This window comes from Pseudophryne corroboree, chromosome 3 (genome assembly GCF_028390025.1).
Source record: "Pseudophryne corroboree isolate aPseCor3 chromosome 3, aPseCor3.hap2, whole genome shotgun sequence".
NCBI lineage: Eukaryota > Metazoa > Chordata > Amphibia > Anura > Myobatrachidae > Pseudophryne > Pseudophryne corroboree.
Window position 1 is genome coordinate 475,022,410 of NC_086446.1, and position 24,971 is coordinate 475,047,380.

The following is a 24,971-nucleotide window of genomic DNA, read 5'->3' on the forward strand; positions in this document are numbered from 1 at the left end:
CCTTAAGCTTTTATTTTGTGCCCTGTCTCCTGCGGAGCCGCTATTCCCCATGGTCCTTACGGAGTCCCAGCATCCACTAGGACGTCAGAGAAATGGCGTCAGTGTGCTGAGGGAGAAGCCCCGCCCCCTTTTCGGCAGACTTTCTCCCGCTTTTTCTGTGATACTGGCAGGGGTAATTTTACATCTATATAGCCCCTGGGACTATATATGATGTATATTTTGCCAGCTAAGGTGTTATTTATTGCCCTCAGGGCGCCCCCACCAGTGACCAAAGTATGGTGTGTACATGAGGAGCAATGGCGCACAGCTGCAGTGCTGTGCGCTACCTTGGTGAAGACTGAAGTCTTCTGCTGCCGATTTTCTGGACCTTCTTCGTGCTTCTGGCTCTGTAAGGGGGACGGCGGTGCGGCTCCGGGAACGAACACCAAGGTCGGGTCCTGCGGTCGATCCCTCTGGAGCTAATGGTGTCCAGTAGCCTAAGAAGCCCAAACTACCACCTGTTAGGTAGGTTCGCTTCTTCTCCCCTTAGTCCCTCGCTGCAGTGAGTCTGTTGCCAGCAGATCTCACTGAAAATAAAAAACCTAAATATACTTTCTTTCTAGGTGCTCAGGAGAGCCCCTAGTGTGCATCCAGCTCGGCCGGGCACAAGAATCTAACTGAGGTCTGGAGGAGGGTCTTAGTGGGAGGAGCCAGTGCACACCAGTAGTCTAAAGCTTTCTTTGTAGTTGTGCCCAGTCTCCTGCAGATCCGCTAATCCCCATGGTCCTTACGGAGTCCCCAGCATCCACTTTGGACGTTAGAGAAAATTTATTACTATTTTCTTCAGCTACTCACCTGGTCTTCTGGCTCTGTAAGGGGGTAACGGCAGGCTGCGGGAGTGAGCATCTAGGCGTACCCAGCGATCAGCACTCTCAGGAGCTAATGGTGTCCTGCAGCCAGAAGCAGAGCCCTTGAACTCACTGGAAGTGGGTCATACTTCTCTCCCCGAAGTCCCATGAAGCAGGGAGACTGTTGCCAGCAGCCTCCCTGAACATAAAAAAAACCTAACAAAAAGTATTTTTTCAGAGAAAATCAGTAGAGCTCCCTGTAGTGCGTCCAGTCTCACTGGGCACAATTCCTCAACTTGTCTGGAGGAGGGGCATAGAGGGAGGAGCCAGTTCACACCGTTTCAGTCTTAAAGTGCCCATGTCTCCTGTGGATCCAGTCTATACCCCATGGTTCTGTGATGACCCCAGCATCCTCTAGGACGTATGAGAAAAAGTGACAAACTCATGTCGACCTAGCATATGTTGACATAGAAACCCCGTCAACCTGCCAACCTAGTGACTGTCGACCTAGACAGTGTCGATCTTCAGACTGGATCCCTGTTTGTACATAGTGGGTATACACAACATTATGCTTAAACTAGATTCTATGCAACTATGAACAAAATACACCTGTGTAACTTCACAGGAAGCCATTTCTGTACTGCAGTGAACATACATGTTCTTACATATGAATGTAGAGCAGAAAGAAAAACCATATCAGGTACAAAATGTTTTATTAGATGTTTTATTAGACGTTTTATTAGACGTTTTATAAATTTCAGGCTGTCAGTCACATTAAACTTTACAGATCCCAAGTTACACCAGGGGAACCATGTGACCCAGGACCTTAAAGATTGACCTACAGCAACTCTTAAGGTAAAATATCACATTCGAGAATGTGAAGAGAAGTCAGGCAAGGGAACCAATTGGTCCTAATAAATGCCTAATTTTAGTTCAAGTCAATTTTGGGGACATAACCACTTCCAAGCAATCCATGTATAGTCAGAACAAGGTGGGGGAATGGGCGCATGATAGCAGTCAAGCAGCCATTACAAGCATGTAATACCATTACAGTAGTAATTAGTGTAAAACTAAAAAGGGGCCAGATAGAAATACCATAAGCACAGACCAGTGGGAAGTAAAACTATTTACAGAGTTTACACAAGACTTAAGATTCACAGTATGTACAGAACCAGACAAAGTGCCAAGTCACATAGAAAATCAGAACAAACATGAGATAAGAATGAACATAAAATAAAGTGCTTAGAAGTCAAATGTAGTGTGAGTGCCACTAGGCACTTGGAAGGTGTAGTTCTCCGATGTGGCTTCTGGAGCAAGAGACTCCTCCTCTTCCTAAAAACAAACACAACATATTAGCATGGAAGATTAGGACACTGCCAAGTGAATGATAGCGGACAAATCCTAAAACAGTACACCAATAGCTGCTATAGCACCCCTTGGGTCAAACTGCAGCTGACTACATAACGATTCTACAGATACCTATAACTCACTCTAGTCTGTCACATGAAGTTTGTTGGTCAAACTGCTAATCCAAGCTATGATTAACAAATACCAATGTTGCCCCTTTGAACTCTTGGTCCATTCATATATTAAAAGAACCAGGACCTTTTCAATGGATCAACGATGGCTACATGATATTTTAGGCTAATTAAACCTCAGCACTGCAGCCAGATTATAAATCAAATTAGAGATCATGCATCAGATTTTTCATCACTAACCTCCAGTGAAAAGTATTTCTCAATGAGGACAGCAGACGCCTTGTAGATCTGCTCATTTTCATGAGATTGCAGCGCCTCAATGCGGTCAAGACCACCGCACTCTTCCACCATCAGGCACAGTTTCTCCGTTTCGCCAAGTTTCTCGGCAGCCTGCAGAGTTTTTATACATGTCAGAACTTAAAAGGTACAACTCTGATGAGGTTATATGCAAGAGCACAGGCTATCAAGCAAGCCCCATGTCAATTAATGACTTACTGTGAAGATATTTGTGAAGGCATCCAGGATAACTAGCACAGTCTTGCTGTCCTTAGCAGAGAGCAGATTACACAGAGGCTCAATTAAGCCTGCCTGAACAAGGTAAATTATCTGGTCAATTGTGCCACCACTAGTGTAGTTTGTGACAGCCCACACAGCTTCCTTCTGGGTCTTGTAGTCGCCCTGTAAAATATGAAGTGTAGATGGAGAGTGTCCTTGTAAACATTTAAGAAACAAGTATATAAAACAGATTATCTTCAGCCTACTGGCTATACTGATCTGCTGACGAATTACACCATGTTCTATTACAGCCATTTACATCATTCTCTAGTATACAGCCATTATTAAAGGCATTCCAGGTATCCATGGTCTACAGATTTAAAATTAATCCTCTACAGTTGTCTAATACAGAACGTGGGTGCATTAATATCAAGTGATTTAACAGCCAACAACTATTCTTACATAGAAACATAGAATTTGACGGCAGATAAGAACCACTTGGCCCATCTAGTCTGCCTAAAGGATAAAATAAAAAAGGGGCAATCTCAACCCTTTTTTAACCTTGATTCTTTGTAAGGATATTCATATGCCTGTCCCAAGCATGTTTAAATTGCCCTACAGTCTTAGCCTCTACCACCTCTGATGGGAGGCTATTCCACTTATCCACTACCCTTTCTGTGAAGTAATTTTTCCTTAAATTTCCCCTGAACCTCCCCCCCTCCAGTCTCAATGTATGCCCTCGAGTTCTAATACTTCTTTTCCTTTGAAGAATGTTTCCCTCCTGAACTTTGTTAAGACCCTTTATATATTTGAAAGTTTCTATCATGTCCCCCCTTTCCCTTCTCTCCTCCAAACTATACATGTTAAGATCTTTTAGCCTTTCCGGGTAAGTTTTGTGATGTAGGCCATGCACCATTTTAGTTGCCCTTCTTTGTACACTCTAATGTATTTATATCCTTCTGGAGATAGGGTCTCCAGAACTGGACACAGTATTCCAGATGGGGCCGTACCAATGACCTATACAGTGGCATTATCACTTCTTTTTTCCCGCTACTGATTCCTCTCCCTATGCAACCAAGCATCTGACTTGCCTTTCTCATTGCTTTGTTGCATTGCTTTCCTGCCTTCAAGTCACTTGAAATAGTGACTCCTAAATCTCTTTCCTCCCCAGTCGTTTCCATTATAGTACCCTTGATACTATACTTAGCCTTTGGGTTTTTGAGACCCAAGTGCATGATTTTGCATTTTTTAGCATTAAACTGTAGTTGCCACGTTCTTGACCATTTCTCAAGCCTACCTAGGTCATTAATCATTTGTTTGACCCCTCCCGGTGTGTCTACCCTGTTGCATATCTTTGTATCATCTGCAAAAAGGCATATCTTCCCTTCAATACCATCTGCAATGTCACCAACAAAGATATTAAAGAGAACTGGACCAAGTACAGATCCCTGGGGTACTCCACTGGTAACATTTCCCTCCATAGATTGCACTCCATTAACTACGACTGTCTGTTTCCTATCCTGCAACCAGGTTCTTATCCATTTAACTGATTTATAATCCACCCCCAGGCTTTCAAGTTTATTTAGCAGTCTGCGATGTGGGACAGTGTCAAATGCCTTACTAAAGTCTAGATATGCTACATCTACAGCTCCCCCTTGATCTATTATTTTCATCACAGAGTCAAAAAAGTCAATAAGATTTGTTTGGCATGATCTCCCACCAGTAAATCCATGCTGTTTTGGATCCTGTAAGTTGTTTGATTTAAGATATTCCACTACTCTTTCTTTTAATAGTTTTTCCATTACTTTCCCTACTACTGATCTGGTCTTACTGGTCTGTAGTTACTTGCTTCTTCCTTACTTCCACTTTTGTGCAGTGGAACTACATTTGCTCTTTTCCAGTCCTCTGGAATAGCACCTGTATTTAGTGACTGGTTAAATAATTCTGTTAAAGGTGTAACCAGCACATCTTTTAGCTCTTTGTATCCTTGGGTGTATCCCATCTGGTCCCATTGATTTATCCACTTTTAGTTTTGAAAGTTCTGTTAGGACCTTCTCCTCTGTAAATGTACTTTCATCTACCTTATTTTTATGAATGTCCTTGCAATTTAACTGTGGCCCCATCCCTTCTTCTGTAGTAAATACTGAGCAAAAATAATTATTTAGGTGATCTGCTATTGCCTTGTCTCCCTCCACCAAATGCCCACTCTCTGTCTTAAGTCTTATTATTCCTCCATTTGATTTTCTCCTTTCACTTATATACTTAAAAAAAAGTTTTGCCCCCTTTATCTACTGACTGGGCCATTTTCTCCTCAGCTTCTGCCTTTGCACGTCTGATCACTTTCTTAGCATCCTTCCGTCTGTCCAGATACACCTCTTTGTCGTTATTATTTTCAGTCTGTTTGTATTTCCTAAAAGCCATCTTTTTTGCTTTCACACTAGTTGATACTACTTTTGTGAACCACACTGGCTTCCTTTTCCTGGTGCTTTTCCTAACCATTTTGATACAAAGGTCTGTTGCACTTAGTAATGCACTTTTAATTTTTTTCCACCTCTCCTGCACTCCTTCCAAGTTCCTCCAGTCTGCTGTATAGAGACTCACAATAAAAGCTTGTTAGGCATAATACCATTCACCTGACCTACCTTTCTCAGGATATCTATGAGGTAAGGCAGTAGCCCATGGTTCACCACCTCCTGGATCTGATCCTGGCGTCCAGCTGTTATGTTAGATAGAGTCCAAGCAGCTTCTTTTTGAATATTATTTTTGGGGTAAGTGAGAAGCTCAGCAAACACAGACAGAGCTCCAGCATCAAGGACCACCTGGGTCTGCTCATCTGTGCCAGTCACAATGTTTCCTACTGTTCTAAGGCAAGGGGTCTGCAGAAGAAAAAATAATGCAAGTCAGTGGGTACAAAACAATACTGGCCTATGGAAACATGAAACTGGGGCAGATGTATTAAGCCTGGAGAAGTGATAAAGCAGTTACACGTGCAAGGTGATAATGCACCAGCCAGTCAGCTCCTAACTCCTTTTTCAAACCCATAATGACTGGCTGGTGCGTTATTACTGCTTTATCACTTCTCCAGGTTGATACAGCTGCCCCAGTGTCTGATGTTTTATCTTATGGAAGGTTTAACATTTCACATTGTAGGGAGCGCATGAAACTGCAGTACATATTAGGACGTCTCTTCATAGCCACTACAACCGGTTACCAAACTAGAGATTTTCCTCTTATGCAAAATTAAGCTACAGAGGAGTGCTCATAAAAGGCTTATTCAGGTGCAATTCTTGCTGTTGCTCTTTTGCAGTATGCAGTTATATGCCAATATAGGCAGAAGCTCACATGAGCATAGGGACATCCACTGCGTTCGCATCATTTCCATCCAATGGCGTAAAATTGCTGTAACAACTGTACCACTGTTGCAAATTGTGACATGGAGAGCGAGTGCCTCTGTAGACACAGGCTGAGCTGCTCTCCCGGGATGCAGAGGGCTCTAGTAGCAAGTAAGATCACAACTGCTATTTTATGCAAGTCTACAAAATGACATCAGAACAGCCATCACACACCTGTTTACCCAATCCCCTTTTCCAAATGCAGTCTCCCAGTCACTCACTGCGCAGCCAGAACTGCTGTGGCAAGGTAAGAAAACATCGACTGATGCGCATACGAACTCGCATGAAGGAGCTTCATGATCGTGAATGACTGGCCAATTATACATTTAAAGCCTCTTTTGGAACATAAATAAGATTTTACTTACCGATAAATCTATTTCTCGTAGTCCGTAGTGGATGCTGGGACTCCGTAAGGACCATGGCGAATAGCGGCTCCGCAGGAGACAGGGCACAAGAATAAAAGCTTAAGGATCAGGTGGTGTGCACTGGCTCCTCCCCCTATGACCCTCCTCCAAGCCTCAGTTAGGATACTGTGCCCGGACGAGCGTACATAAGGAAGGATATTGAATCCCGGGTAAGACTCATACCAGCCACACCAATCACACCGTATAACTTGTGGTCTGAACCCAGTTAACAGTATGATAAAACGAAAAAGAGCCTCTGAAAAGATGGCTCACAACAATAACCCGAATTTTTGTAACAAGTATTGCAGACAATCCGCACTTGGGATGGGCGCCCAGCATCCACTACGGACTACGAGAAATAGATTTATCGGTAAGTAAAATCTTATTTTCTCTGACGTCCTAGTGGATGCTGGGACTCCGTAAGGACCATGGGGATTATACCAAAGCTCCCAAACGGGCGGGAGAGTGCGGATGACTCTGCAGCACCGAATGAGAGAACTCCAGGTCCTCCTCAGCCAGGGTATCAAATTTGTAGAATTTAGCAAACGTGTTTGCCCCTGACCAAGTAGCTGCTCGGCAAAGTTGTAAAGCCGAGACCCCTCGGGCAGCCGCCCAAGATGAGCCCACTTTCCTTGTGGAATGGGCTTTTACCGATTTTGGCTGTGGCAGGCCCGCCACAGAATGTGCAAGCTGAATTGTACTACAAATCCAACGAGCAATCGTCTGCTTAGAAGCAGGAGCACCCAGCTTGTTGGGTGCATACAGGATAAACAGCGAGTCAGATTTTCTGACTCCAGCCGTCCTGGAAATATATATTTTCAGGGCCCTGACAACGTCAAGCAACTTGGAGTCCTCCAAGTCCCTAGTAGCCGCAGGTACCACAATAGGTTGGTTCATGTGAAATGCAGAAACCACCTTAGGTAGAAATTGAGGACGAGTCCTCAATTCTGCCCTGTCAGAATGAAAAATTAAGTAAGGACTTTTATATGATAAAGCCGCCAATTCTGACACACGCCTGGCTGAAGCCAGGGCTAACAGCATCGTCACCTTCCATGTGAGATATTTGAAGTCCACAATGGTGAGTGGTTCAAACCAATGTGACTTTTGAAAACTCAACACAACATTGAGATCCCAAGGTGCCACTGGAGGCACAAAAGGAGGCTGTATATGCAGTACCCCTTTTACAAATGTCTGAACTTCAGGCATTGAAGCCAGTTCTTTCTGGAAGAAAATCGACAGGGCCGAAATTTGAACCTTAATGGACCCTAATTTTAGGCCCATAGATAGTCCTGTTTGCAGGAAATGGAGGAAACGACCCAGTTGAAATTCCTCTGTAGGGGCCTTCTTGGCCTCACACCACGCAACATATTTTCGCCAAATGCGGTGATAATGTTTTGCGGTTACGTCCTTCCTGGCCTTGACCAGGGTAGGGATGACTTCATCTGGAATGCCTTTTTCCCCTCAGGATCCGGCGTTCAACCGCCATGCCGTCAAACGCAGCAAGTCTTAGAACAGACAAGGCCCCTGCTGGAGCAGGTCCTTTCTCAGAGGTAGAGGCCACGGTTCGTCCGTGAGCATCTCTTGAAGTTCCGGGTACCAAGTCCTTCTTGGCCAATCCGGAGCCACGAGTATAGTTCTTACTCCTCTCCTTATGATTCTCAGTACCTTTGGTATGAGAGGCAGAGGAGGGAACACATACACTGACTGGTACACCCACGGCGTTACCAGGGCGTCCACCGCTATTGCCTGAGGGTCCCTTGACCTGGCGCAATATCAGTCTAGTTTTTTGTTTAGACGGGACGCCATCATGTCCACCTTTGGTTCTTCCCAACGGTTTACTATCAGGTGGAAGACTTCTGGGTGAAGTCCCCACTCTCCCGGGTGGAGGTCGTGTCTGCTGAGGAAGTCTGCTTCCCAGTTGTCCACTCCTGGAATGGACACTGCTGACAGTGCTATCACATGATTTTCCGCCCAGCGAAGAATCCCTGCAGCTTCTGCCATTGCCCTCCTGCTTCTCGTGCCGCCCTGTCTGTTTACGTGGGCGACTGACGTGATGTTGTCCGATTGGATCAATACCGCCTGACCCTGAAGCAGGGGTTTCGCTTGACTTAGGGCATTGTAAATGGCCCTTAGTTCCAGAATGTTTATATGAAGAGATGCTTCCATGCTTGACCACAAACCCTGGAAATTTCTTCCCTGTGTGACTGCTCCCCAGCCTCTCAGGCTTGCATCCGTGGTCACCAGGATCCAATCCTGAATGCCAAATCTGCGGCCCTCTAGTAGATGAGCACTCTGCAGCCACCACAGAAGAGACACCCTTGTCTTTGGCGACAGGGTTATCCGCTGATGCATCTGAAGATGCGATCCGGACCATTTGTCCAGCAGATCCCACTGAAAAGTTCTTGCATGGAATCGCTTCGTAAGAAGCCACCATTTTTCCCAGGACCCTCGTGCACTGATGCACTGACACCTGGCCTGGTTTTAGGAGGTTCCTGACTAGCTCGGATAACTCCCTGGCCTTCTCCTCCGGGAGAAACACCTTTTTCTGGACTGTGTCCAGAATCATTCCTAGGAACAGTAGACGTGTCGTAGGAATCAGCTGCGATTTTGGAATATTTAGGATCCACCCGTGCTGACGTAACACTACCTGAGATAGTGCTACTCCGACTTCTAACTGTTCCCTGGACCTTGCCCTTATCAGGAGATCGTCCAAGTAAGGGATAATTAAGATGCCTTTTCTTCGAAGAAGAATCATTTCGGCCATTACCTTGGTAAAGACTTGAGGTGCCGTGGACAACCCAAACGGCAGCGCCTGAAACTGATAATGACAGTTTTGTACTACAAACCTGAGGTACCCTTGGTGAGACGGGTAGATTGGGACGTGGAGATAAGCATCCTTGATGTCCAGAGACACCATATAGTCCCCTTCTTCCAGGTTTGCAATCACCGCTCTGAGTGATTCCATCTTGAATTTGAACCTCTTTATGCAAGTGTTCAAGGATTTCAGATTTAAAATTGGTCTCACCGAGCCGTCCGGCTTCGGTACCACAAACAGCGTGGAATAATACCCCTTTCCCTGTTGTAGGAGGGGTACCTTGATTATCACCTGCTGGGAATACAGCTTGTGAATGGCTTCCAAAACTGCCTCCCTGTCGGAGGGAGACTTTGGTAGAGCAGACTTCAGGAACCGGCGAGGGGGAAACGCCTCGAATTCCAGTTTGTACCCCTGCGATACTACCTGTAGAATCCAGGGGTCCACTTGCGAGTGAGCCCACTGCGCGTTGAAATTCTTGAGACGGGCCCCCACCATGTCTGAGTCTGCTTGTAAAGCCCCAGCGTCATGCTGAAGACTTGGCAGAAGCAGGGGAGGGCTTCTGCTCCTGGGAAGCGGCTGCATGGTGCAGTCTTTTTCCCCTTCCTCTGCCCCGGGGCAGGAAGGAATGGCCTTTAGCTCGCTTGTACTTATGGGAACGAAAGGACTGAGTTTGAAAAGACGGTGTCTTTTTCTGCTGATGTGAAGTGACCTGGGGTAAAAAGGTGGATTTTCCAGCCGTTGCCGTGGCCACCTGGTCCGATAGACCAGCCCCAAATAACTCCTCCCCTTTATACGGCAATACTTCCATATGTCGTTTTGAATCCGCATCGCCTGACCACTGTCGCGTCCATAACGCTCTTCTGGCAGAAATGGACATAGCACTTACTCTTGATGCCAGGGTGCAGATATCCCTCTGTGCATCACGCATATATAGTAATGCATCCTTCAAATGCTCTATAGTTAGCAGTATATTGTCCCTATCCAGGGTAACAATATTTTCAGTCAGGGAATCCGACCACGCGACTCCAGCACTGCACATCCAGGCTGAAGCGATTGCTGGTCGCAGTATAACACCAGTATGTGTGTATATACTTTTAAGAATATTTTCCAGCCTTCTATCTGCTGGTTCCTTGAGGGTGGCCGTATCAGGAGATGGTAACGCTACTTGTTTAGATAAACGTGTGAGCGCCTTATCTACCCTAGGGGGTGTTTCCCAACGCGTCCTAACCTCTGACGGGAAAGGATATAGTGCCAGTAATTTTTTAGAAATTAGCAGTTTTTTGTCGGGGGAAACCCACGCTTTATCACACACACCTCATTTAACTCATCTGACTCAGGGAAAACTATTGGTAGTTTTTTCACACCCCACATAATACCCTTCTTTGTGGTACTTGTAGTGTCAGAAATGTTCAATGCCTCCTTCATTGCCGTGATCATGTAACGTGTGGCCCTACTGGACATTACGTTTGTCTCCTCACCGTCGACACTAGACTCAGTATCTGTGTCTGGGTCGACCCACTGAGTTAACGGGCGTTTTAGGGCCCCTGACGGTGTATGAGACGCCTGGACAGGCACTAATTGATTTGCCGGCTGTCTCATGTCATCAACCGTTTTTTGCAAAGTGCTGACATTATCACTTAATTCTTTAAATACTATCATCCAGTCAGGTGTCGACACCCTAGGGGGTGACATCACTAACCCAGGCAATTGCTCCGCCTCCACATCATTTTCCTCCTCATACATGTCGACACACACGTACCGACCGCACACACACCGGGAATGCTCTGATCGAGGACAGGACCCCACAAGCCCTTTGGAGAGACAGAGAGAGAGAGTCTGCCAGCACACACCAAGCGCTATATATATATATTTATTATATATACACACATACATACATACATACATACATACACACAGGGATAACCTTATACAAGTGTTATTCCCTTATAGCTGCTGTTTATATAATTTTTAGCTGCCAATAGTGCCCCCCCTTCTCTTTTTTACCCTGATTCTGTAGCAAGTCTGCAGGGGAGAGTCAGGGAGCCGTCCTTCCAGCGGAGCTGTGAGGGAAAATGGCGCTTGTGTACTGAGGAGATAGGCTCCGCCCCTTCACGACGTCCTCATCTCCCGCTCTTTTCTGTAATAATGGCAGGGGTTAAAAAACATCCATATAGCCCAAGAGCTATATGTGATGTATTCTTTTGCCAACCTAAGGTATCATCTGTTATATTGCGTCTCAGGGCGCTCCCCCCCAGCGCCCTGCACCCTCAGTGACCGGAGTGTGAAGTGTGCTGAGAGCAATGGCGCACAGCTGCGGTGCTGTGCGCTACCTTAGTCTGAAGACAGGATCGTCTTCTGCCGCCGATTTCACCGGACCTCTTCGCTCTTCTGGCTCTGTAAGGGGGCCGGCGGCGCGGCTCCGGGACCCATCCAGGCTGAACCTGTGATCGTCCCTCTGGAGCTAATGTCCAGTAGCCTAAGAAACCCGATCCACTCTGCACGCAGGTGAGTCCGTTTCTTCTCCCCTTAGTGCCACGATGCAGTGAGCCTGTTGCCAGCAGGACTCACTGAAAATAAACCTAAAATAAACTTTTATTCTAAGCAGCTCAGGAGAGCCACCTAGCCTGCACCCTTCTCGTTCGGGCACAAAAATCTAACTGAGGCTTGGAGGAGGGTCATAGGGGGAGGAGCCAGTGCACACCACCTGATCCTAAAGCTTTTATTCTTGTGCCCTGTCTCCTGCGGAGCCGCTATTCCCCATGGTCCTTACGGAGTCCCAGCATCCACTAGGACGTCAGAGAAAAATACATAACACTGTCTAGTGCTTGGCATTAGACTCAGGCATTGCAGTGCCTTACAACACAATATATTTTTACACTGTCTGTACACATTTTTATTACTATATGCCTTTATAGAGGCTTTCCCGACAGCCCTGCAGCCTGCGTCCCCCAGCCCAAATTGCTGCAGCCGCTGGACTCAGTCCTGCCTGCAGCACTCAGCTGCCATTACTGTTCAGCACTAAGGGAATACCAGAAGCAGTCTTTCCCAGTGCAACCTCACTACCGGCTCCTACTGCAGGCAGGTGGAAAAATTAACTCCTGGTCTTTGCACTGGGGTACCAGCGCACCTGTACTCCCAGATTGCAGCCACTCACAACCATGCAGCCTGGGACAATGGTCCCTGCTGCAGCAACTTCCTGTTCTGTAGTGCCGAGTACCAGGAGCTACCCTATACATGCTTTGTTAAAAAAACATTAGAATGCAAAACTACAAGGCCGCATGCATGCATTCAAGAGCAATTATAATACCAAAATACAGCTTTCAGTTATACCCACCACTATTGTTAGCTCTTTACATCCAAGCAGCTGTACAATCCGGGAAATCAGCCCTGTTTGCACAACCATGTCAATACGTTCATTTGGGCCGTCAGTCAGGTAAGAAACTGCCCAGCAGGTGTCAGCTAGAACCTCCCGGTCATCATGGTGAAGTAGCTTGACCAGTGCGGGCAGAATCTGCTGCACTGCTTCCTTTGGGGGTGCTGGGTTCTTGTTACGGCAGAGGTTAGACAAGGTCCATGTGACATTACGCAGATAGCCAGTCTGGAAGGACAGAAGAATGCAAGTCAGATTTACTTGTTGACATAGGTGGCATATTTGGAGGAGATATACTACAGCTTTAGAAGGCAAGGCTGAGCAGAGTATGTAGTTCAGAATTTACTCACAGGAAGTGAAGAAAGCTCAGGAACAGCCAAAAGAGCCAACAGGGGTTCTATAGCACCATGTTTAATAACCAGGTCTCTATATGCAGATCCATCACCTAAAGGACAGGCTGGATGTTAGCAGGGATCATTTCACATTCACTTATATAGGACAAAGAACCAATCTTAAAGCAATTACACTACCCTGCAGAAAGGAATCCTGGGAAATTGTGTTTGACCATTAAAATGGAGACCACTCGGATAGTAGCAGGTTTTATTAGTGGCAGTGTTACATCTTTATCAGTGAGTTCTAGACTGTTTTCCCAATGCTGTCCTAAAAAACCCTAATTAGTCCTACTTTGTGCAAGGTGACTTAATTAGTATCAGTCATTTTAGTCATCTTTGCTTGGGCATCGTTAAAACCAAAAGTGTTAGAGGTTTGAGAACAGTTTAGGAAGCCATTCTAGACCATCAAGGGCATACAATCAGTGCGGACTGCAAGTAAATCTTTTAGTTTTAAAGAAGCTTCTTTCATATAAAATGATACATTACATTTAGCAGTTGTTACCATGTTCATTAGTTGTCAGGGACCAATGAAAGAACTGAAGTGTTACCTGCAATGTTTCCCAGGGCCCAAACCGCCTGCTCACTAATATGAGGATGGGGAGAAGCCAGCAGAGATATGAAGGCAGGAACTGCACCACCTTCCACTACTGCTCGGGTCTGATCAGAGTTGCCAGATGCAATGTTTGTGAGAGCCCATGAGGCCTCGAACTGAATGGGACTGCAGTCTGCATGGCTCAGAAAACACACCAGTTTAGGAATCAGGCCAACTTGGATGATACGATCAATGGGAGGCTCCCGCTCCCTCGAAAGAAGCTTCCTGTGTGCAAGGAGTACAAATTTATGGCAAATCATTACATACATTCATATTCAGTTGAATCTTCCTAATGCAGAGTTCTCAACCAGTCGGTATCCTGTCTGTAGATCTACACTAAAAAGGCCTAGTCAGTAGGTCAACCACTAATGATCAACAAATTTTTCTTCAACTCTACCGAGTGGACTACGGTTGGGAATAGTAATCTGTGCAGAGCAGCAAGGCACCTAGCCTGAAGCATGGCAATGGGACGTGGTACACCAATGGTGCTTTTATGTGGCAAAAAATGGACCCCCCCCCCCCCAAAAAAAGTGGTCAATTTGTGTTAACCATTTCCATGTTGACGTTTAGACCATGTCAAGAGTCAGTTGCCATCATATTGACTGTAGACTTAATGTCACACCCCAGCCAGTCACCTACCGTGGAGTGTACCATTGTGAAACAGCCTGTTGATTCTGAATGAAACCTCAATATTTCTGCATTATATTACAAATATACAAGCCACTTAACAGTTTAGATAGGGGTTTATATAAACAAAATACTATCCGTGTCACATTACTAAAATAAAGTGTTTGGAATTTACACTAGTTACTGTCACCGTGTACTAAAACACCTGGTTGTGCAACTTGTCTACGACAACAAAAAGATAGCAGCAATGGCGGGTCTATAATGGATGCAGGATGTAAAGTGCACATTGACCAGCACTAGACAGAAGTCACTGGGAAAGTGGCATAGCAGCCATTTCCCTGGTGATTTGTACACATGCAATAGAGTATTCCCTGGGAACAAAGTGCAGGCATCATGTTCCCAGAAACCTGTGCAGTAGACTGGCATACAGCCAAACACTACTGCACTTCCAGAGAGGGGGGGGGGGGGGGCTGTATGGAACCATCACACGAGCCCTCTCCACCCCTGGATATTAGACTCCCAATAATAAATACTCCTAAGAATAATGGAGGAATGTATGGAGAGTGAACAGTAAAAAGGTACTCCATTTTAGAATGGCATACTACCTATCAGTGTTAAGACTTTATATGCATTGACATTTCATTAAGACATGACAAAATGGGGATAAGCTCATTGCCATAAAATTAATTTTAACTAGAGACCATCAGGTCCACTTACCGTGCAGCTTGAGTGGCTTGCAGCTGTACCTCCAGGATAGTACTAGACACCCCACGGACAATCTCATCCACACTCCACTGGGTAGAGGTCTGGAATTAAACAGCCAGTGAGAAACACTAAAACCATGTTTATGCCAATTTACATGGCCAATCCTACCTAAAATAGGTATAGCTCTTCCCAACAGTGCATGATGTATAATGAAACAAACCACATTATATATCTATATACCATTTATTATTATAATTATCACGCCAACATTTTCAAATTAAAGTTATCTAAGGGCGATATTAAATTGTTATTTCATCAGCAGCAAATGGAGCAATTCAATTATTGCTCTGTTCATGTACAATGGCTGCCAGCGCTTCAGCTCATTCCCCAGAGTTATCAAGCTGAAATGTACAAGTAGTGACTGGTTTGCGCACCCAAACAGGAAATTTTTGTGTTGCGCCCATTAGTTTGATCAAGTTTAACCATTTACACTGCTAAACACAACCTCTATGGATGCTATAGCTGCAAAAAAGATCAATTGAATATTGCCCCTTGTGTTCAACTTTATGCTACCCATTCCCAAACAAGTTATATGTCCAATATTAAGATATCTGCTTTATGCCAACCCAACACTTGTTAACTAAACCATCAGCACAAGACAGAAATGAATGCAGAATTATCATTTCCCGACACTGGAGTATACCTCCAATAAACCCAAATTCAGAATCTGCTTATGGCATTTGTTTACTCAAGGTAAAATTGGTACCTGTGTTTCGGTAGTAAAGGACCTAAAGAATCTGTGCGACATGGTAACTGGTCACATGGCATGCCAAAACAAATTACATTTTATTTTATATGCAGAGACAATTCTAGCCTTACCTGTCCATTCTGGTTCTTCTCCTGTAAAGGGGAGGTTGGCTCATCTGGAAAGGAACTGACATTTCTTCTCTTTAACAACTGATCATCCTTCTTAGCCTTCCGGAGCTCCACATTCACCTCCACCCTTCTCCTTCTCATCTCCTACAGGAGGCAATCAGAGTCAGGCTTTGCTTGGGAATACAGGTCATCACCCTCCAGAGGTCAGCATCTTAAACTACTCACCGTGGTATCCTTGCCCTTGTTCTTGAAGCGGTTGAGCCGGGCAGCAGCAGCATTCTCATTGTTAGACATGTTATATAGTATTAAGTCCACGAAAGCAAACAGTACAATCTGTAGGAAGAGAATACCACACGAGTGTCTAAATAGGACTGGCAGCTTAGATTTTCCCTAGCCTTTCCTACAATGGAACTCTTCAACCACTGATAAGCGTGCAGTTTCAAGCATGTGTAAGAGTTAGAGGGGTATTCAATTATGTGCAATATGTTTTTCAATGGATCGAAGCCACCAGATATCACGATTTTTGCCCGATGGGCATTATCACGGTATCCAATTAGGTTCCATTTCTTTCACCCGAAAAGGGGTCCACAAAAACATATTGGATCGGGATTAGTCCCCGATCCCATGTGATAATTGTGGCTCTGGCAGGCCACTTATCACTGGTTATGCTGCTTCGGGTAACTGAAGCATAATCCACAGTAAGTGCTAGCATTGGGGATAATGGGATAGCCACGATACATTGACCGCAGGTAATTGGATACCCCTCTTTTGGGGGGGGGGGGGGGGGGGGGGGGGATGTATGAAGCAGTGAAAACAGTTGAGAAGGTGCCCATGGCAACCAATCAGCTACTACCTATAAGTTTATAGAATGCACTTGATAAAGGTTGCTTTAAATCCATACATCTCCCCATTAGAACGGGATGTAGTATGCATCGCATTTAGGATGAAATACATCCCGCCACATATCAGGTACATAGCAGTGTGATCAATACGATTGCGAACCTAGATCACAAATGACAGCTCTGCAGTACAAGGACTTCTTGGTTTGAGGCCTGGAGTCCTTTTGCGCATTAGGATACACACCATAACAGACACCGGGAGGGATCAGAGCAGATACCTCAGTGCACAATGCAAACAGAAGACAATAAGAATTTACTTACCGATAATTCTATTTCTCGGAGTCCGTAGTGGATGCTGGGGTTCCTGAAAGGACCATGGGGAATAGCGGCTCCGCAGGAGACAGGGCACAAAAGTAAAGCTTTTACAGGTCAGGTGGTGTGTACTGGCTCCTCCCCCTATGACCCTCCTCCAGACTCCAGTTAGGTACTGTGCCCGGACGAGCGTACACAATAAGGGAGGATTTTGAATCCCGGGTAAGACTCATACCAGCCACACCAATCACACCGTACAACTTGTGATCTAAACCCAGTTAACAGTATGATAACAGAGGAGCCTCTGAAAGATGGCTTCCTAAACAATAACCCGAATTAGTTAACAATAACTATGTACAAGTATTGCAGATAATCCGCACTTGGGATGGGCGCCCAGCATCCACTACGGACTCCGAGAAATAGAATTATCGGTAAGTAAATTCTTATTTTCTCTATCGTCCTAAGTGGATGCTGGGGTTCCTGAAAGGACCATGGGGATTATACCAAAGCTCCCAAACGGGCGGGAGAGTGCGGATGACTCTGCAGCACCGAATGAGAGAACTCCAGGTCCTCCTTTGCCAGGGTATCAAATTTGTAAAAATTTACAAACGTGTTCTCCCCTGACCACGTAGCTGCTCGGCAGAGTTGTAATGCCGAGACCCCTCGGGCAGCCGCCCAAGATGAGCCCACCTTCCTTGCGGAATGGGCCTTAACAGATTTAGGCTGTGGCAGGCCTGCCACAGAATGTACAAGTTGAATTTTGTTACAAAACCAACGAGCAATCGACTGCTTAGAAGCAGGTGCACCCAACTTGTTGGGTGCATACAGTATAAACAGCGAGTCAGATTTTCTGACTCCAGCCGTCCTTTAAATGTATATTTTTAAGGCTCTGACAACGTCCAACAACTTGGAGTCCTTCAAGTCGTCTGTAGCCGCAGGCACTACAATAGGCTGGTTCAGGTGAAAGCTGATACCACCTTAGGGAGAAAATGCGGACGCGTCCGCAGCTCTGCCCTATGTCGAATGGAAAATTAAATAAGGGCTTTTATAAGACAAAGCCGCCAGTTCAGATACTCTCCCGGCCGAAGCCAGGGCCAGTAACAGTCACTTTCCATGTGAGATATTTCAAATCCACATTCTTTAGTGGTTCAAACCAATTGGATTTGAGGAAATCTAAAACTACATTTAGATCCCACGGTGCCACCTTAGGCACCACAGGAGGCTGTATATGCAGTACTCCTTTGATAAAAATCTGGACCTCAGGGACTGAGGCCAATTCTTTGTGGAAGAATATTGATAGGGCCGAAATTTGAACCTTAATAGATCCCAATTTGAGACCCATAGACAATCCTGATTGCAGGAAATGTAGGAAAACGACCCAGTTGAAATTCCTCCATCGGAGCACTCCGCTGCTCGCACCACGCAACATATTTTCGCCAAATACGGCGATAATGCTTCGCGGTGACTTCCTTCCTTGCCTTTATCAAGGTAGGAATGACTTCTTCTGGAATGCCTTTTCCTTTTAGGATCTGGCATTCAACGCCATGCCGTCAAACGCAGCCGCGGTAAGTCTTGAAAAAGACAAGGACCCTGCTGAAGCAGGTCCCTTCTCAGAAGTAGAGGCCACGGATCGTCCGTGACCATCTCTTGAAGTTCCGGGTACCAAGTCCTTCTTGGCCAATCCGGAGCCACTAGTCTTACTCCTCTTTGCCGTATAATCCTCAATACCTTTGGTATGAGAGGCAGAGGAGGAAACACATATACCGACTGGTACACCCAAGGTGTTACCAGCGCGTCCACAGCTATTGCCTGCGGATCTCTTGACCTGGCGCAATACCTGTCCAGTGTTTTGTTGAGGCGAGACGCCATCATGTCCACCATTGGTTTTACCCAACGGTTTAATAGCATGTGGAAAACTTCTGGATGAAGTCCCCACTCTCCCGGGTGAAGGTCGTGTCTGCTGAGGAAGTCTGCTTCCCAGTTGTCCACGCCCGGGATGAATACTGCTGACAGTGCTATCACGTGATTCTCCGCCCAGCGAAGGATCCTGGCAGCTTCTGCCATTGCCCTCCTGCTTCTTGTGCCGCCCTGTCTGTTTACATGGGCGACTGCCGTGATGTTGTCCGACTGGATCAACACCGGTCTTCCTTGAAGCAGAGGTTCCGCCTGGCTTAGAGCATTGTAGATTGCTCTTAGTTCCAGAATGCTTATGTGAAGAGACTTTTTCAGGCTCGACCACACTCCCTGGAAATTTCTTCCCTGTGTGACTGCTCCCCAGCCTCTCAGGCTGGCATCCGTGGTCACCAGGATCCAATCCTGTATGCCGAATCTGCGGCCCTCCAATAGATGAGCCTCCTGCAACCACCACAGAAGGGATACCCTTGTCCTCGGCGACAGGGTTATCCGCAGGTGCATCTGAAGATGCGACCCTGACCATTTGTCCAACAGATCCCTTTGCATGGAATCTGCCGAAAGGGATTGCTTCGTAAGAAGCTACCATTTTTTCCCAGGACTCTTGTGCATTGATGTACAGACACCTTTCCTGGTTTTAGGAGGTTCCTGACCAGGTCAGATAACTCCTTGGCTTTTTCTTCGGGAAGAAAAACCTTTTTCTGAACTGTGTCCAGAATCATCCCCAGGAACAGCAGACGAGTTGTCGGCATTAATTGGGATTTTGGAATATTCAGAATCCATCCGTGCTGCTTTAGCACCTCTTGAGATAGTGCTAAACCCATCTCTAGCTGTTCTCTGGACCTTGCCCTTATTAGGAGATCGTCCAAGTATGGGATAATTAATACGCCTTTTCTTCGAAGAAGAAATATTATCTCGGCCATTACCTTTGTAAAGACCCGAGGTGCCGTGGACAAACCAAACGGCAGCGTCTGAAACTGATAGTGACAGTTTTGTACAACGAACCTGAGGTACCCCTGGTGTGAGGGGTAATTGGAACGTGGAGATACGCATCCTTGATGTCCAAGGATACCATAAAGTCCCCTTCTTCCAGGTTCGCTATCACTGCTCTGAGTGACTCCATCTTGAACTTGAACTTCTTTATGTATAGGTTCAAGGACTTCAGATTTAGAATAGGCCTTACCGAGCCATCCGGCTTCGGTACCACAAATAGAGTGGAATAATACCCCTTCCCTTGTTGTAGAAGAGGTACCTTGACTATCACCTGCTGAGAATACAGCTTGTGAATGGCTTCCAAAACCGTCTCCCTTTCTGAGGGGGACGTTGGTAAAGCAGACTTCAGGAAACGGCGAGGTGGCTCTGTCTCTAATTTCAACCTGTACCCCTGAGATATTATCTGCAGGATCCAGGGATTTACCTGCGAGTGAGCCCACTGCGCGCTGTAATTTTTGAGACGACCGCCTACCGCCCCCGAGTCCGCTTGCGAAGCCCCAGCGTCATGCTGAGGCTTTTGTAGAAGCCGGGGAGGGCTTCTGTTCCTGGGAAGGAGCTGCCTGTTGCTGTCTCTTCCCTCGTCCTCTGCCTCGTGGCAGATATGAATAGCCCTTTGCTCTCTTATTTTTAAAGGAACGAAAGGGCTGCGGTTGAAAGGTCGGTGCCTTTTTCTGTTGGGGAGTGACTTGAGGTAGAAAGGTGGATTTCCCGGCCGTAGCCGTGGCCACCAAATCCGATAGACCGACCTCAAATAACTCCTCTACGCATCGCCTGTCCACTGTCGTGTCCATAAAGCTCTTCTGGCCGAAATGGACATAGCACTTACCCGTGATGCCAGTGTGCAGATATCTCTCTGTGCATCACGCATATAAAGAAATGCATCCTTTATTTGTTCTAACGACAGTAAAATATTGTCCCTGTCCAGGGTATCAATATTTTTGATCAGGGACTCTGACCAAACTACCCCAGCACTGCACATCCAGGCAGTCGCAATAGCTGGTCGTAGTATAACACCTGCATGTGTGTATATACCTTTTTGGATATTTTCCATCCTCCTATCTGATGGATCTTTAAGTGCGTCCGTCTCAGGAGAGGGTAACGCCACTTGTTTTGATAAGCGTGTTAGCGCTTTGTCCACCCTAGGAGGTGTTTCCCAGCGCTCCCTAACCTCTGGCGGGAAAGGGTATAAAGCCAATAACTTCTTTGAAATTAGCAGTTTTTTATCGGGGCACCCCACGCTTCATCACACACGTCATTTAATTCTTCTGATTCGGTAAAAACTACTGGTAGTTTTTTCACACCCCACATAATACCCTGTTTAGTGGTACCTGTAGTATCAGCTAAATGTAACATCTCCTTTATTGCCAAAATCATATAACGTGTGGCCCTACTGGAAAATACGGTTGATTCGTCACCTTCACCACCGGAATCAGTGCCTGTGTCTGGGTCTGTGTCGACCGACTGAGGCAAGGGACGTTTTACAGCCCCTGACGGTGTTTGAGGCGCCTGGACAGACACTAATTGAGTGTCCGGCCGCCTCATGTCGGCAAACGACTGCTTAAGCGAGTTGACGCTATCCCGTAATTCCACAAATAAAGGCATCCATTCTGGTGTCGACCCCCTAGGAGGTGACATCCTCATATTTGGCAATTGCTCCGCCTCCACACCAATAACGTCCTCATACATGTCGACACACACGTACCGACACACAGCAGACACACAGGGAATGCTCTAAACGAAGACAGGACCCACTAGCCCTTTGGGGAGACAGAGGGAGAGTCTGCCAGCACACACCAAAAAGCGCTATATATGACAGGGATAGCCTTATGATTAAGTGCTCCCTTATAGCTGCTTTTATATTAATATATTGCCATTTATTCTGCCCCCCCTCTCTGTTATACCCTGTTTCTGTAGTGCAGTGCAGGGGAGAGACCTGGGAGCCTTCCTGACCAGCGGAGCTGTGACAGAAAATGGCGCCGTGTGCTGAGGAGATAGGCCCCGCCCCTTTTTCGGCGGGCTCGTCTCCCGCTATTTAGTACATTTAGGCAGGGGTAAATATCTCCATATAGCCTCTGGGGCTATATGTGAGGTATTTTTAGCCTTTTTAAAGGTTTTCATTTGCCTCCCAGGGCGCCCCCCCCCAGCGCCCTGCACCCTCAGTGACTGCCGTGTGAAGTGTGCTGAGAGGAAAATGGCGCACAGCTGCAGTGCTGTGCGCTACCTTAAGAAGACTGCAGGAGTCTTCAGCCGCCGATTCTGGACCTCTTCTTGCTTCAGCATCTGTGAGGGGGCCGGCGGCGTGGCTCCGGTGACCATCCAGGCTGTACCTGTGATCGTCCCTCTGGAGCTTCATGTCCAGTAGCCAAGAAGCCAATCCATCCTGCACGCAGGTGAGTTCACTTCTTCTCCCCTCTGTCCCTCGTTGCAGTGATCCTGTTGCCAGCAGGAATCACTGTAAAATAAAAAACCTAAGCTAAACTCTCTAAGCAACTCTTTATGAGAGCCACCTAGAATTGCACCCTTCTCGGCCGGGCACAAAAATCTAACTGGAGTCTGGAGGAGGGTCATAGGGGGAGGAGCCAGTACACACCACCTGACCTGTAAAAGCTTTACTTTTGTGCCCTGTCTCCTGCGGAGCCGCTATTCCCCATGGTCCTTTCAGGAACCCCAGCATCCACTTAGGACGATAGAGAAAATAGGCTTCTATTAGTCAACACCATTTAGGGTGTATTCATGTAGTAGAGAAAAGTCCTGTTTGCAGAGAACAAGGCTTTTCTTTGCCTAGTGCAATTCAGAGCAGGTTACCATTGAAAAGTCCCTGATTTCTCCAGCAGCGCCCCCCCACTATGCCTGAATCGCATGTGATTCATGAAGGAGCGCAAAGCTCAGCTTTCCACTTCTCCATGGAGTACATGTTTGCCATCTCAGGGACTGCAATGAAATCTCAATGCTACCATGCTCTCTACTCGGCACTAGCTCCACCCCCTGACCTTCCCACAGCCTTCCGGGAGGTCAACAGGTGATGCATACGCAAAGGGACCCACCAGCTGACTCCACGCATCAGAGAAGAGGGACCACCGGAGAGGACCTCACCAATGGACCCAAAGATTCCACAAGCACATTGTCGAAAGGGGGACTATACATGAATTGCTACTTATGACAACAATTCAGTTTTTATTTTCTTAGTGAACAGACAGTTTTTAGTTCTCAGCATCTGATGCCCATCCTCACATCAATAAAACAGTCTGCATGCAGTCTTCTACACACAGACACCAGCAGGGAGCGAGCCTGAGCTGGATTGGCAAACAACTCATGTCAAGTCAGTGAAGCAAGCAATTTCTAACCATCGATGGTCAATGGCCATCCCTACCGAGCTGTCACACGAGGACCCCGTATTGAAGAACACCCCAAACTCTTACATCCAGACGATCTTAGCCAGTTACAGGTCAGGGTTGGTGTTACTCCGCCCCCACCCATATACATCAGGCAGCCCAGTATCAGTATCAGCGAGCGATACATCAGGGAAATGAGATACTACAAATACCGAACCCAACCTTTACTAGGTCTTAAAAGTATAAAGTTCCCGATTCCCCAACCCATCAAGCGCCTGGGACACCGCCCCAATATAACTAGCAGGAGCCCCGTAAGAGTTGTCGTAAAGAGACACTGCCAGCAGCCGTCCAGGGAGCATCACGGCCCCGATCGTATGAAGGCGCTAGTAAGTAGCCACGGAGGCACTGCCCGGGCGTAGCCCCAGGATCAGGAGCGCGGTGAGCCGTATCATTACCACGCGCGTAACCCAAGAACCGCTCCCACCCGTCAGACGGGTGACCCCCGCCCCGACCTCAGAAGCAGCGCCAGCGTATGGTGTCCTTGACACAGCCAGAGAGGAACGGACCAGATCGCAGAAATAACCGAACCACTACAAACCGGCGGCACCCGCGCCGGTACTGGAGTAGAGGCAGCCACGTGCTGCCGGTCCCGTGTTACTGCCATCCCTGTGCTGTGCTACCGCCCGCTAGCAGCAGCTGGTGAATATGACTGAGCTGCCCCGCATTATTCCCTACCGGGGTAGCGGCACCCCATCCCCACTTGTCCTCCTCACCTCTCTCCTCCTGTCCCGAGTCCAGAATGCTGCGTGCGCCTGGCAGCTGGGTTTAAATGTCCGGACGAGTTAGGCTCTGATTGGCCAGTTCGAGAAATAGCAGAGCCATCATTGGTGCATTTGAAAGAAGCCGGTTGTAATCGCGCGAGATTACCGGCGTCGCTGCCTGTGTGTGTTGTTGGGAAATTGGGAATGCTGCTGCTCGGACCCCGGGGCCGCCCTATTCATGATATGACAGTCGGCTCCCCGGACTGGTCACTGGCGTGACCCTGCAGCGTGCAGCTCTGACCGGGGCCCGCGTCACTGTGTGTATGGGGTGTCTGAGCGCTGTACCGCTGTCAGCTCCTAGAGCCGGCTCTGAGTTTAGCACATCGCGAGAATGATGATGGCCAGCGCGGTGTCTCAGGGCCCGGCTGCCGTACATGTACATGGCCCGGTCTGATCACTGCACGCCTGTAGCGCTAGCTGCATCATGCTACTAGAGTGTCGGCTCCTCTGCTCAGCTAGAAGGAAAGCTCACATTGACACTGGCATCTGTAATATAACATCAGCACAGCCACGGGGGTCTGTAACATAGCTACATACCGTATACTGTATATCATATATGTAGTGTCATGGCATACACCGGGTATGATAGTATATATATGTTGTGATGTCATGGCATAGTACTGGCTGCAGTATTATATAGAGGTAGATAGATATATATAATATATCTATGCTGCGGCCAGTACCATGCCATCACAACGTTAAAAAGCAGTGTTTGTTATATGACAGAGTACGACTCGTTGCATAATAAGCAGGAATACGTATACGCCACTGCTCGTGAGTGTGTGAGGCG

The 24,971-nt window shown here is 46.9% G+C and overlaps 1 protein-coding gene across 1 annotated transcript; it reads right to left on the minus strand.

Moving 5' to 3' along the window:
* Positions 1-1,523: 1,523 nt before the first annotated feature.
* On the minus strand, positions 1,524-24,237 carry KPNA2 (karyopherin subunit alpha 2). The gene is made up of 11 exons (XM_063960814.1): positions 24,134-24,237; positions 16,199-16,306; positions 15,977-16,117; positions 15,110-15,198; positions 13,722-13,990; positions 13,132-13,226; positions 12,746-13,009; positions 5,443-5,676; positions 2,801-2,983; positions 2,546-2,695; positions 1,524-2,159 (listed from the first exon to the last, which is right to left on the minus strand). Exons 2-11 carry the CDS (start codon positions 16,265-16,267, stop codon positions 2,070-2,072), a joined length of 1,584 nt encoding a protein of 527 aa, XP_063816884.1. The 5' UTR covers positions 16,268-16,306; positions 24,134-24,237; the 3' UTR covers positions 1,524-2,069.
* Positions 24,238-24,971: the final 734 nt, after the last annotated feature.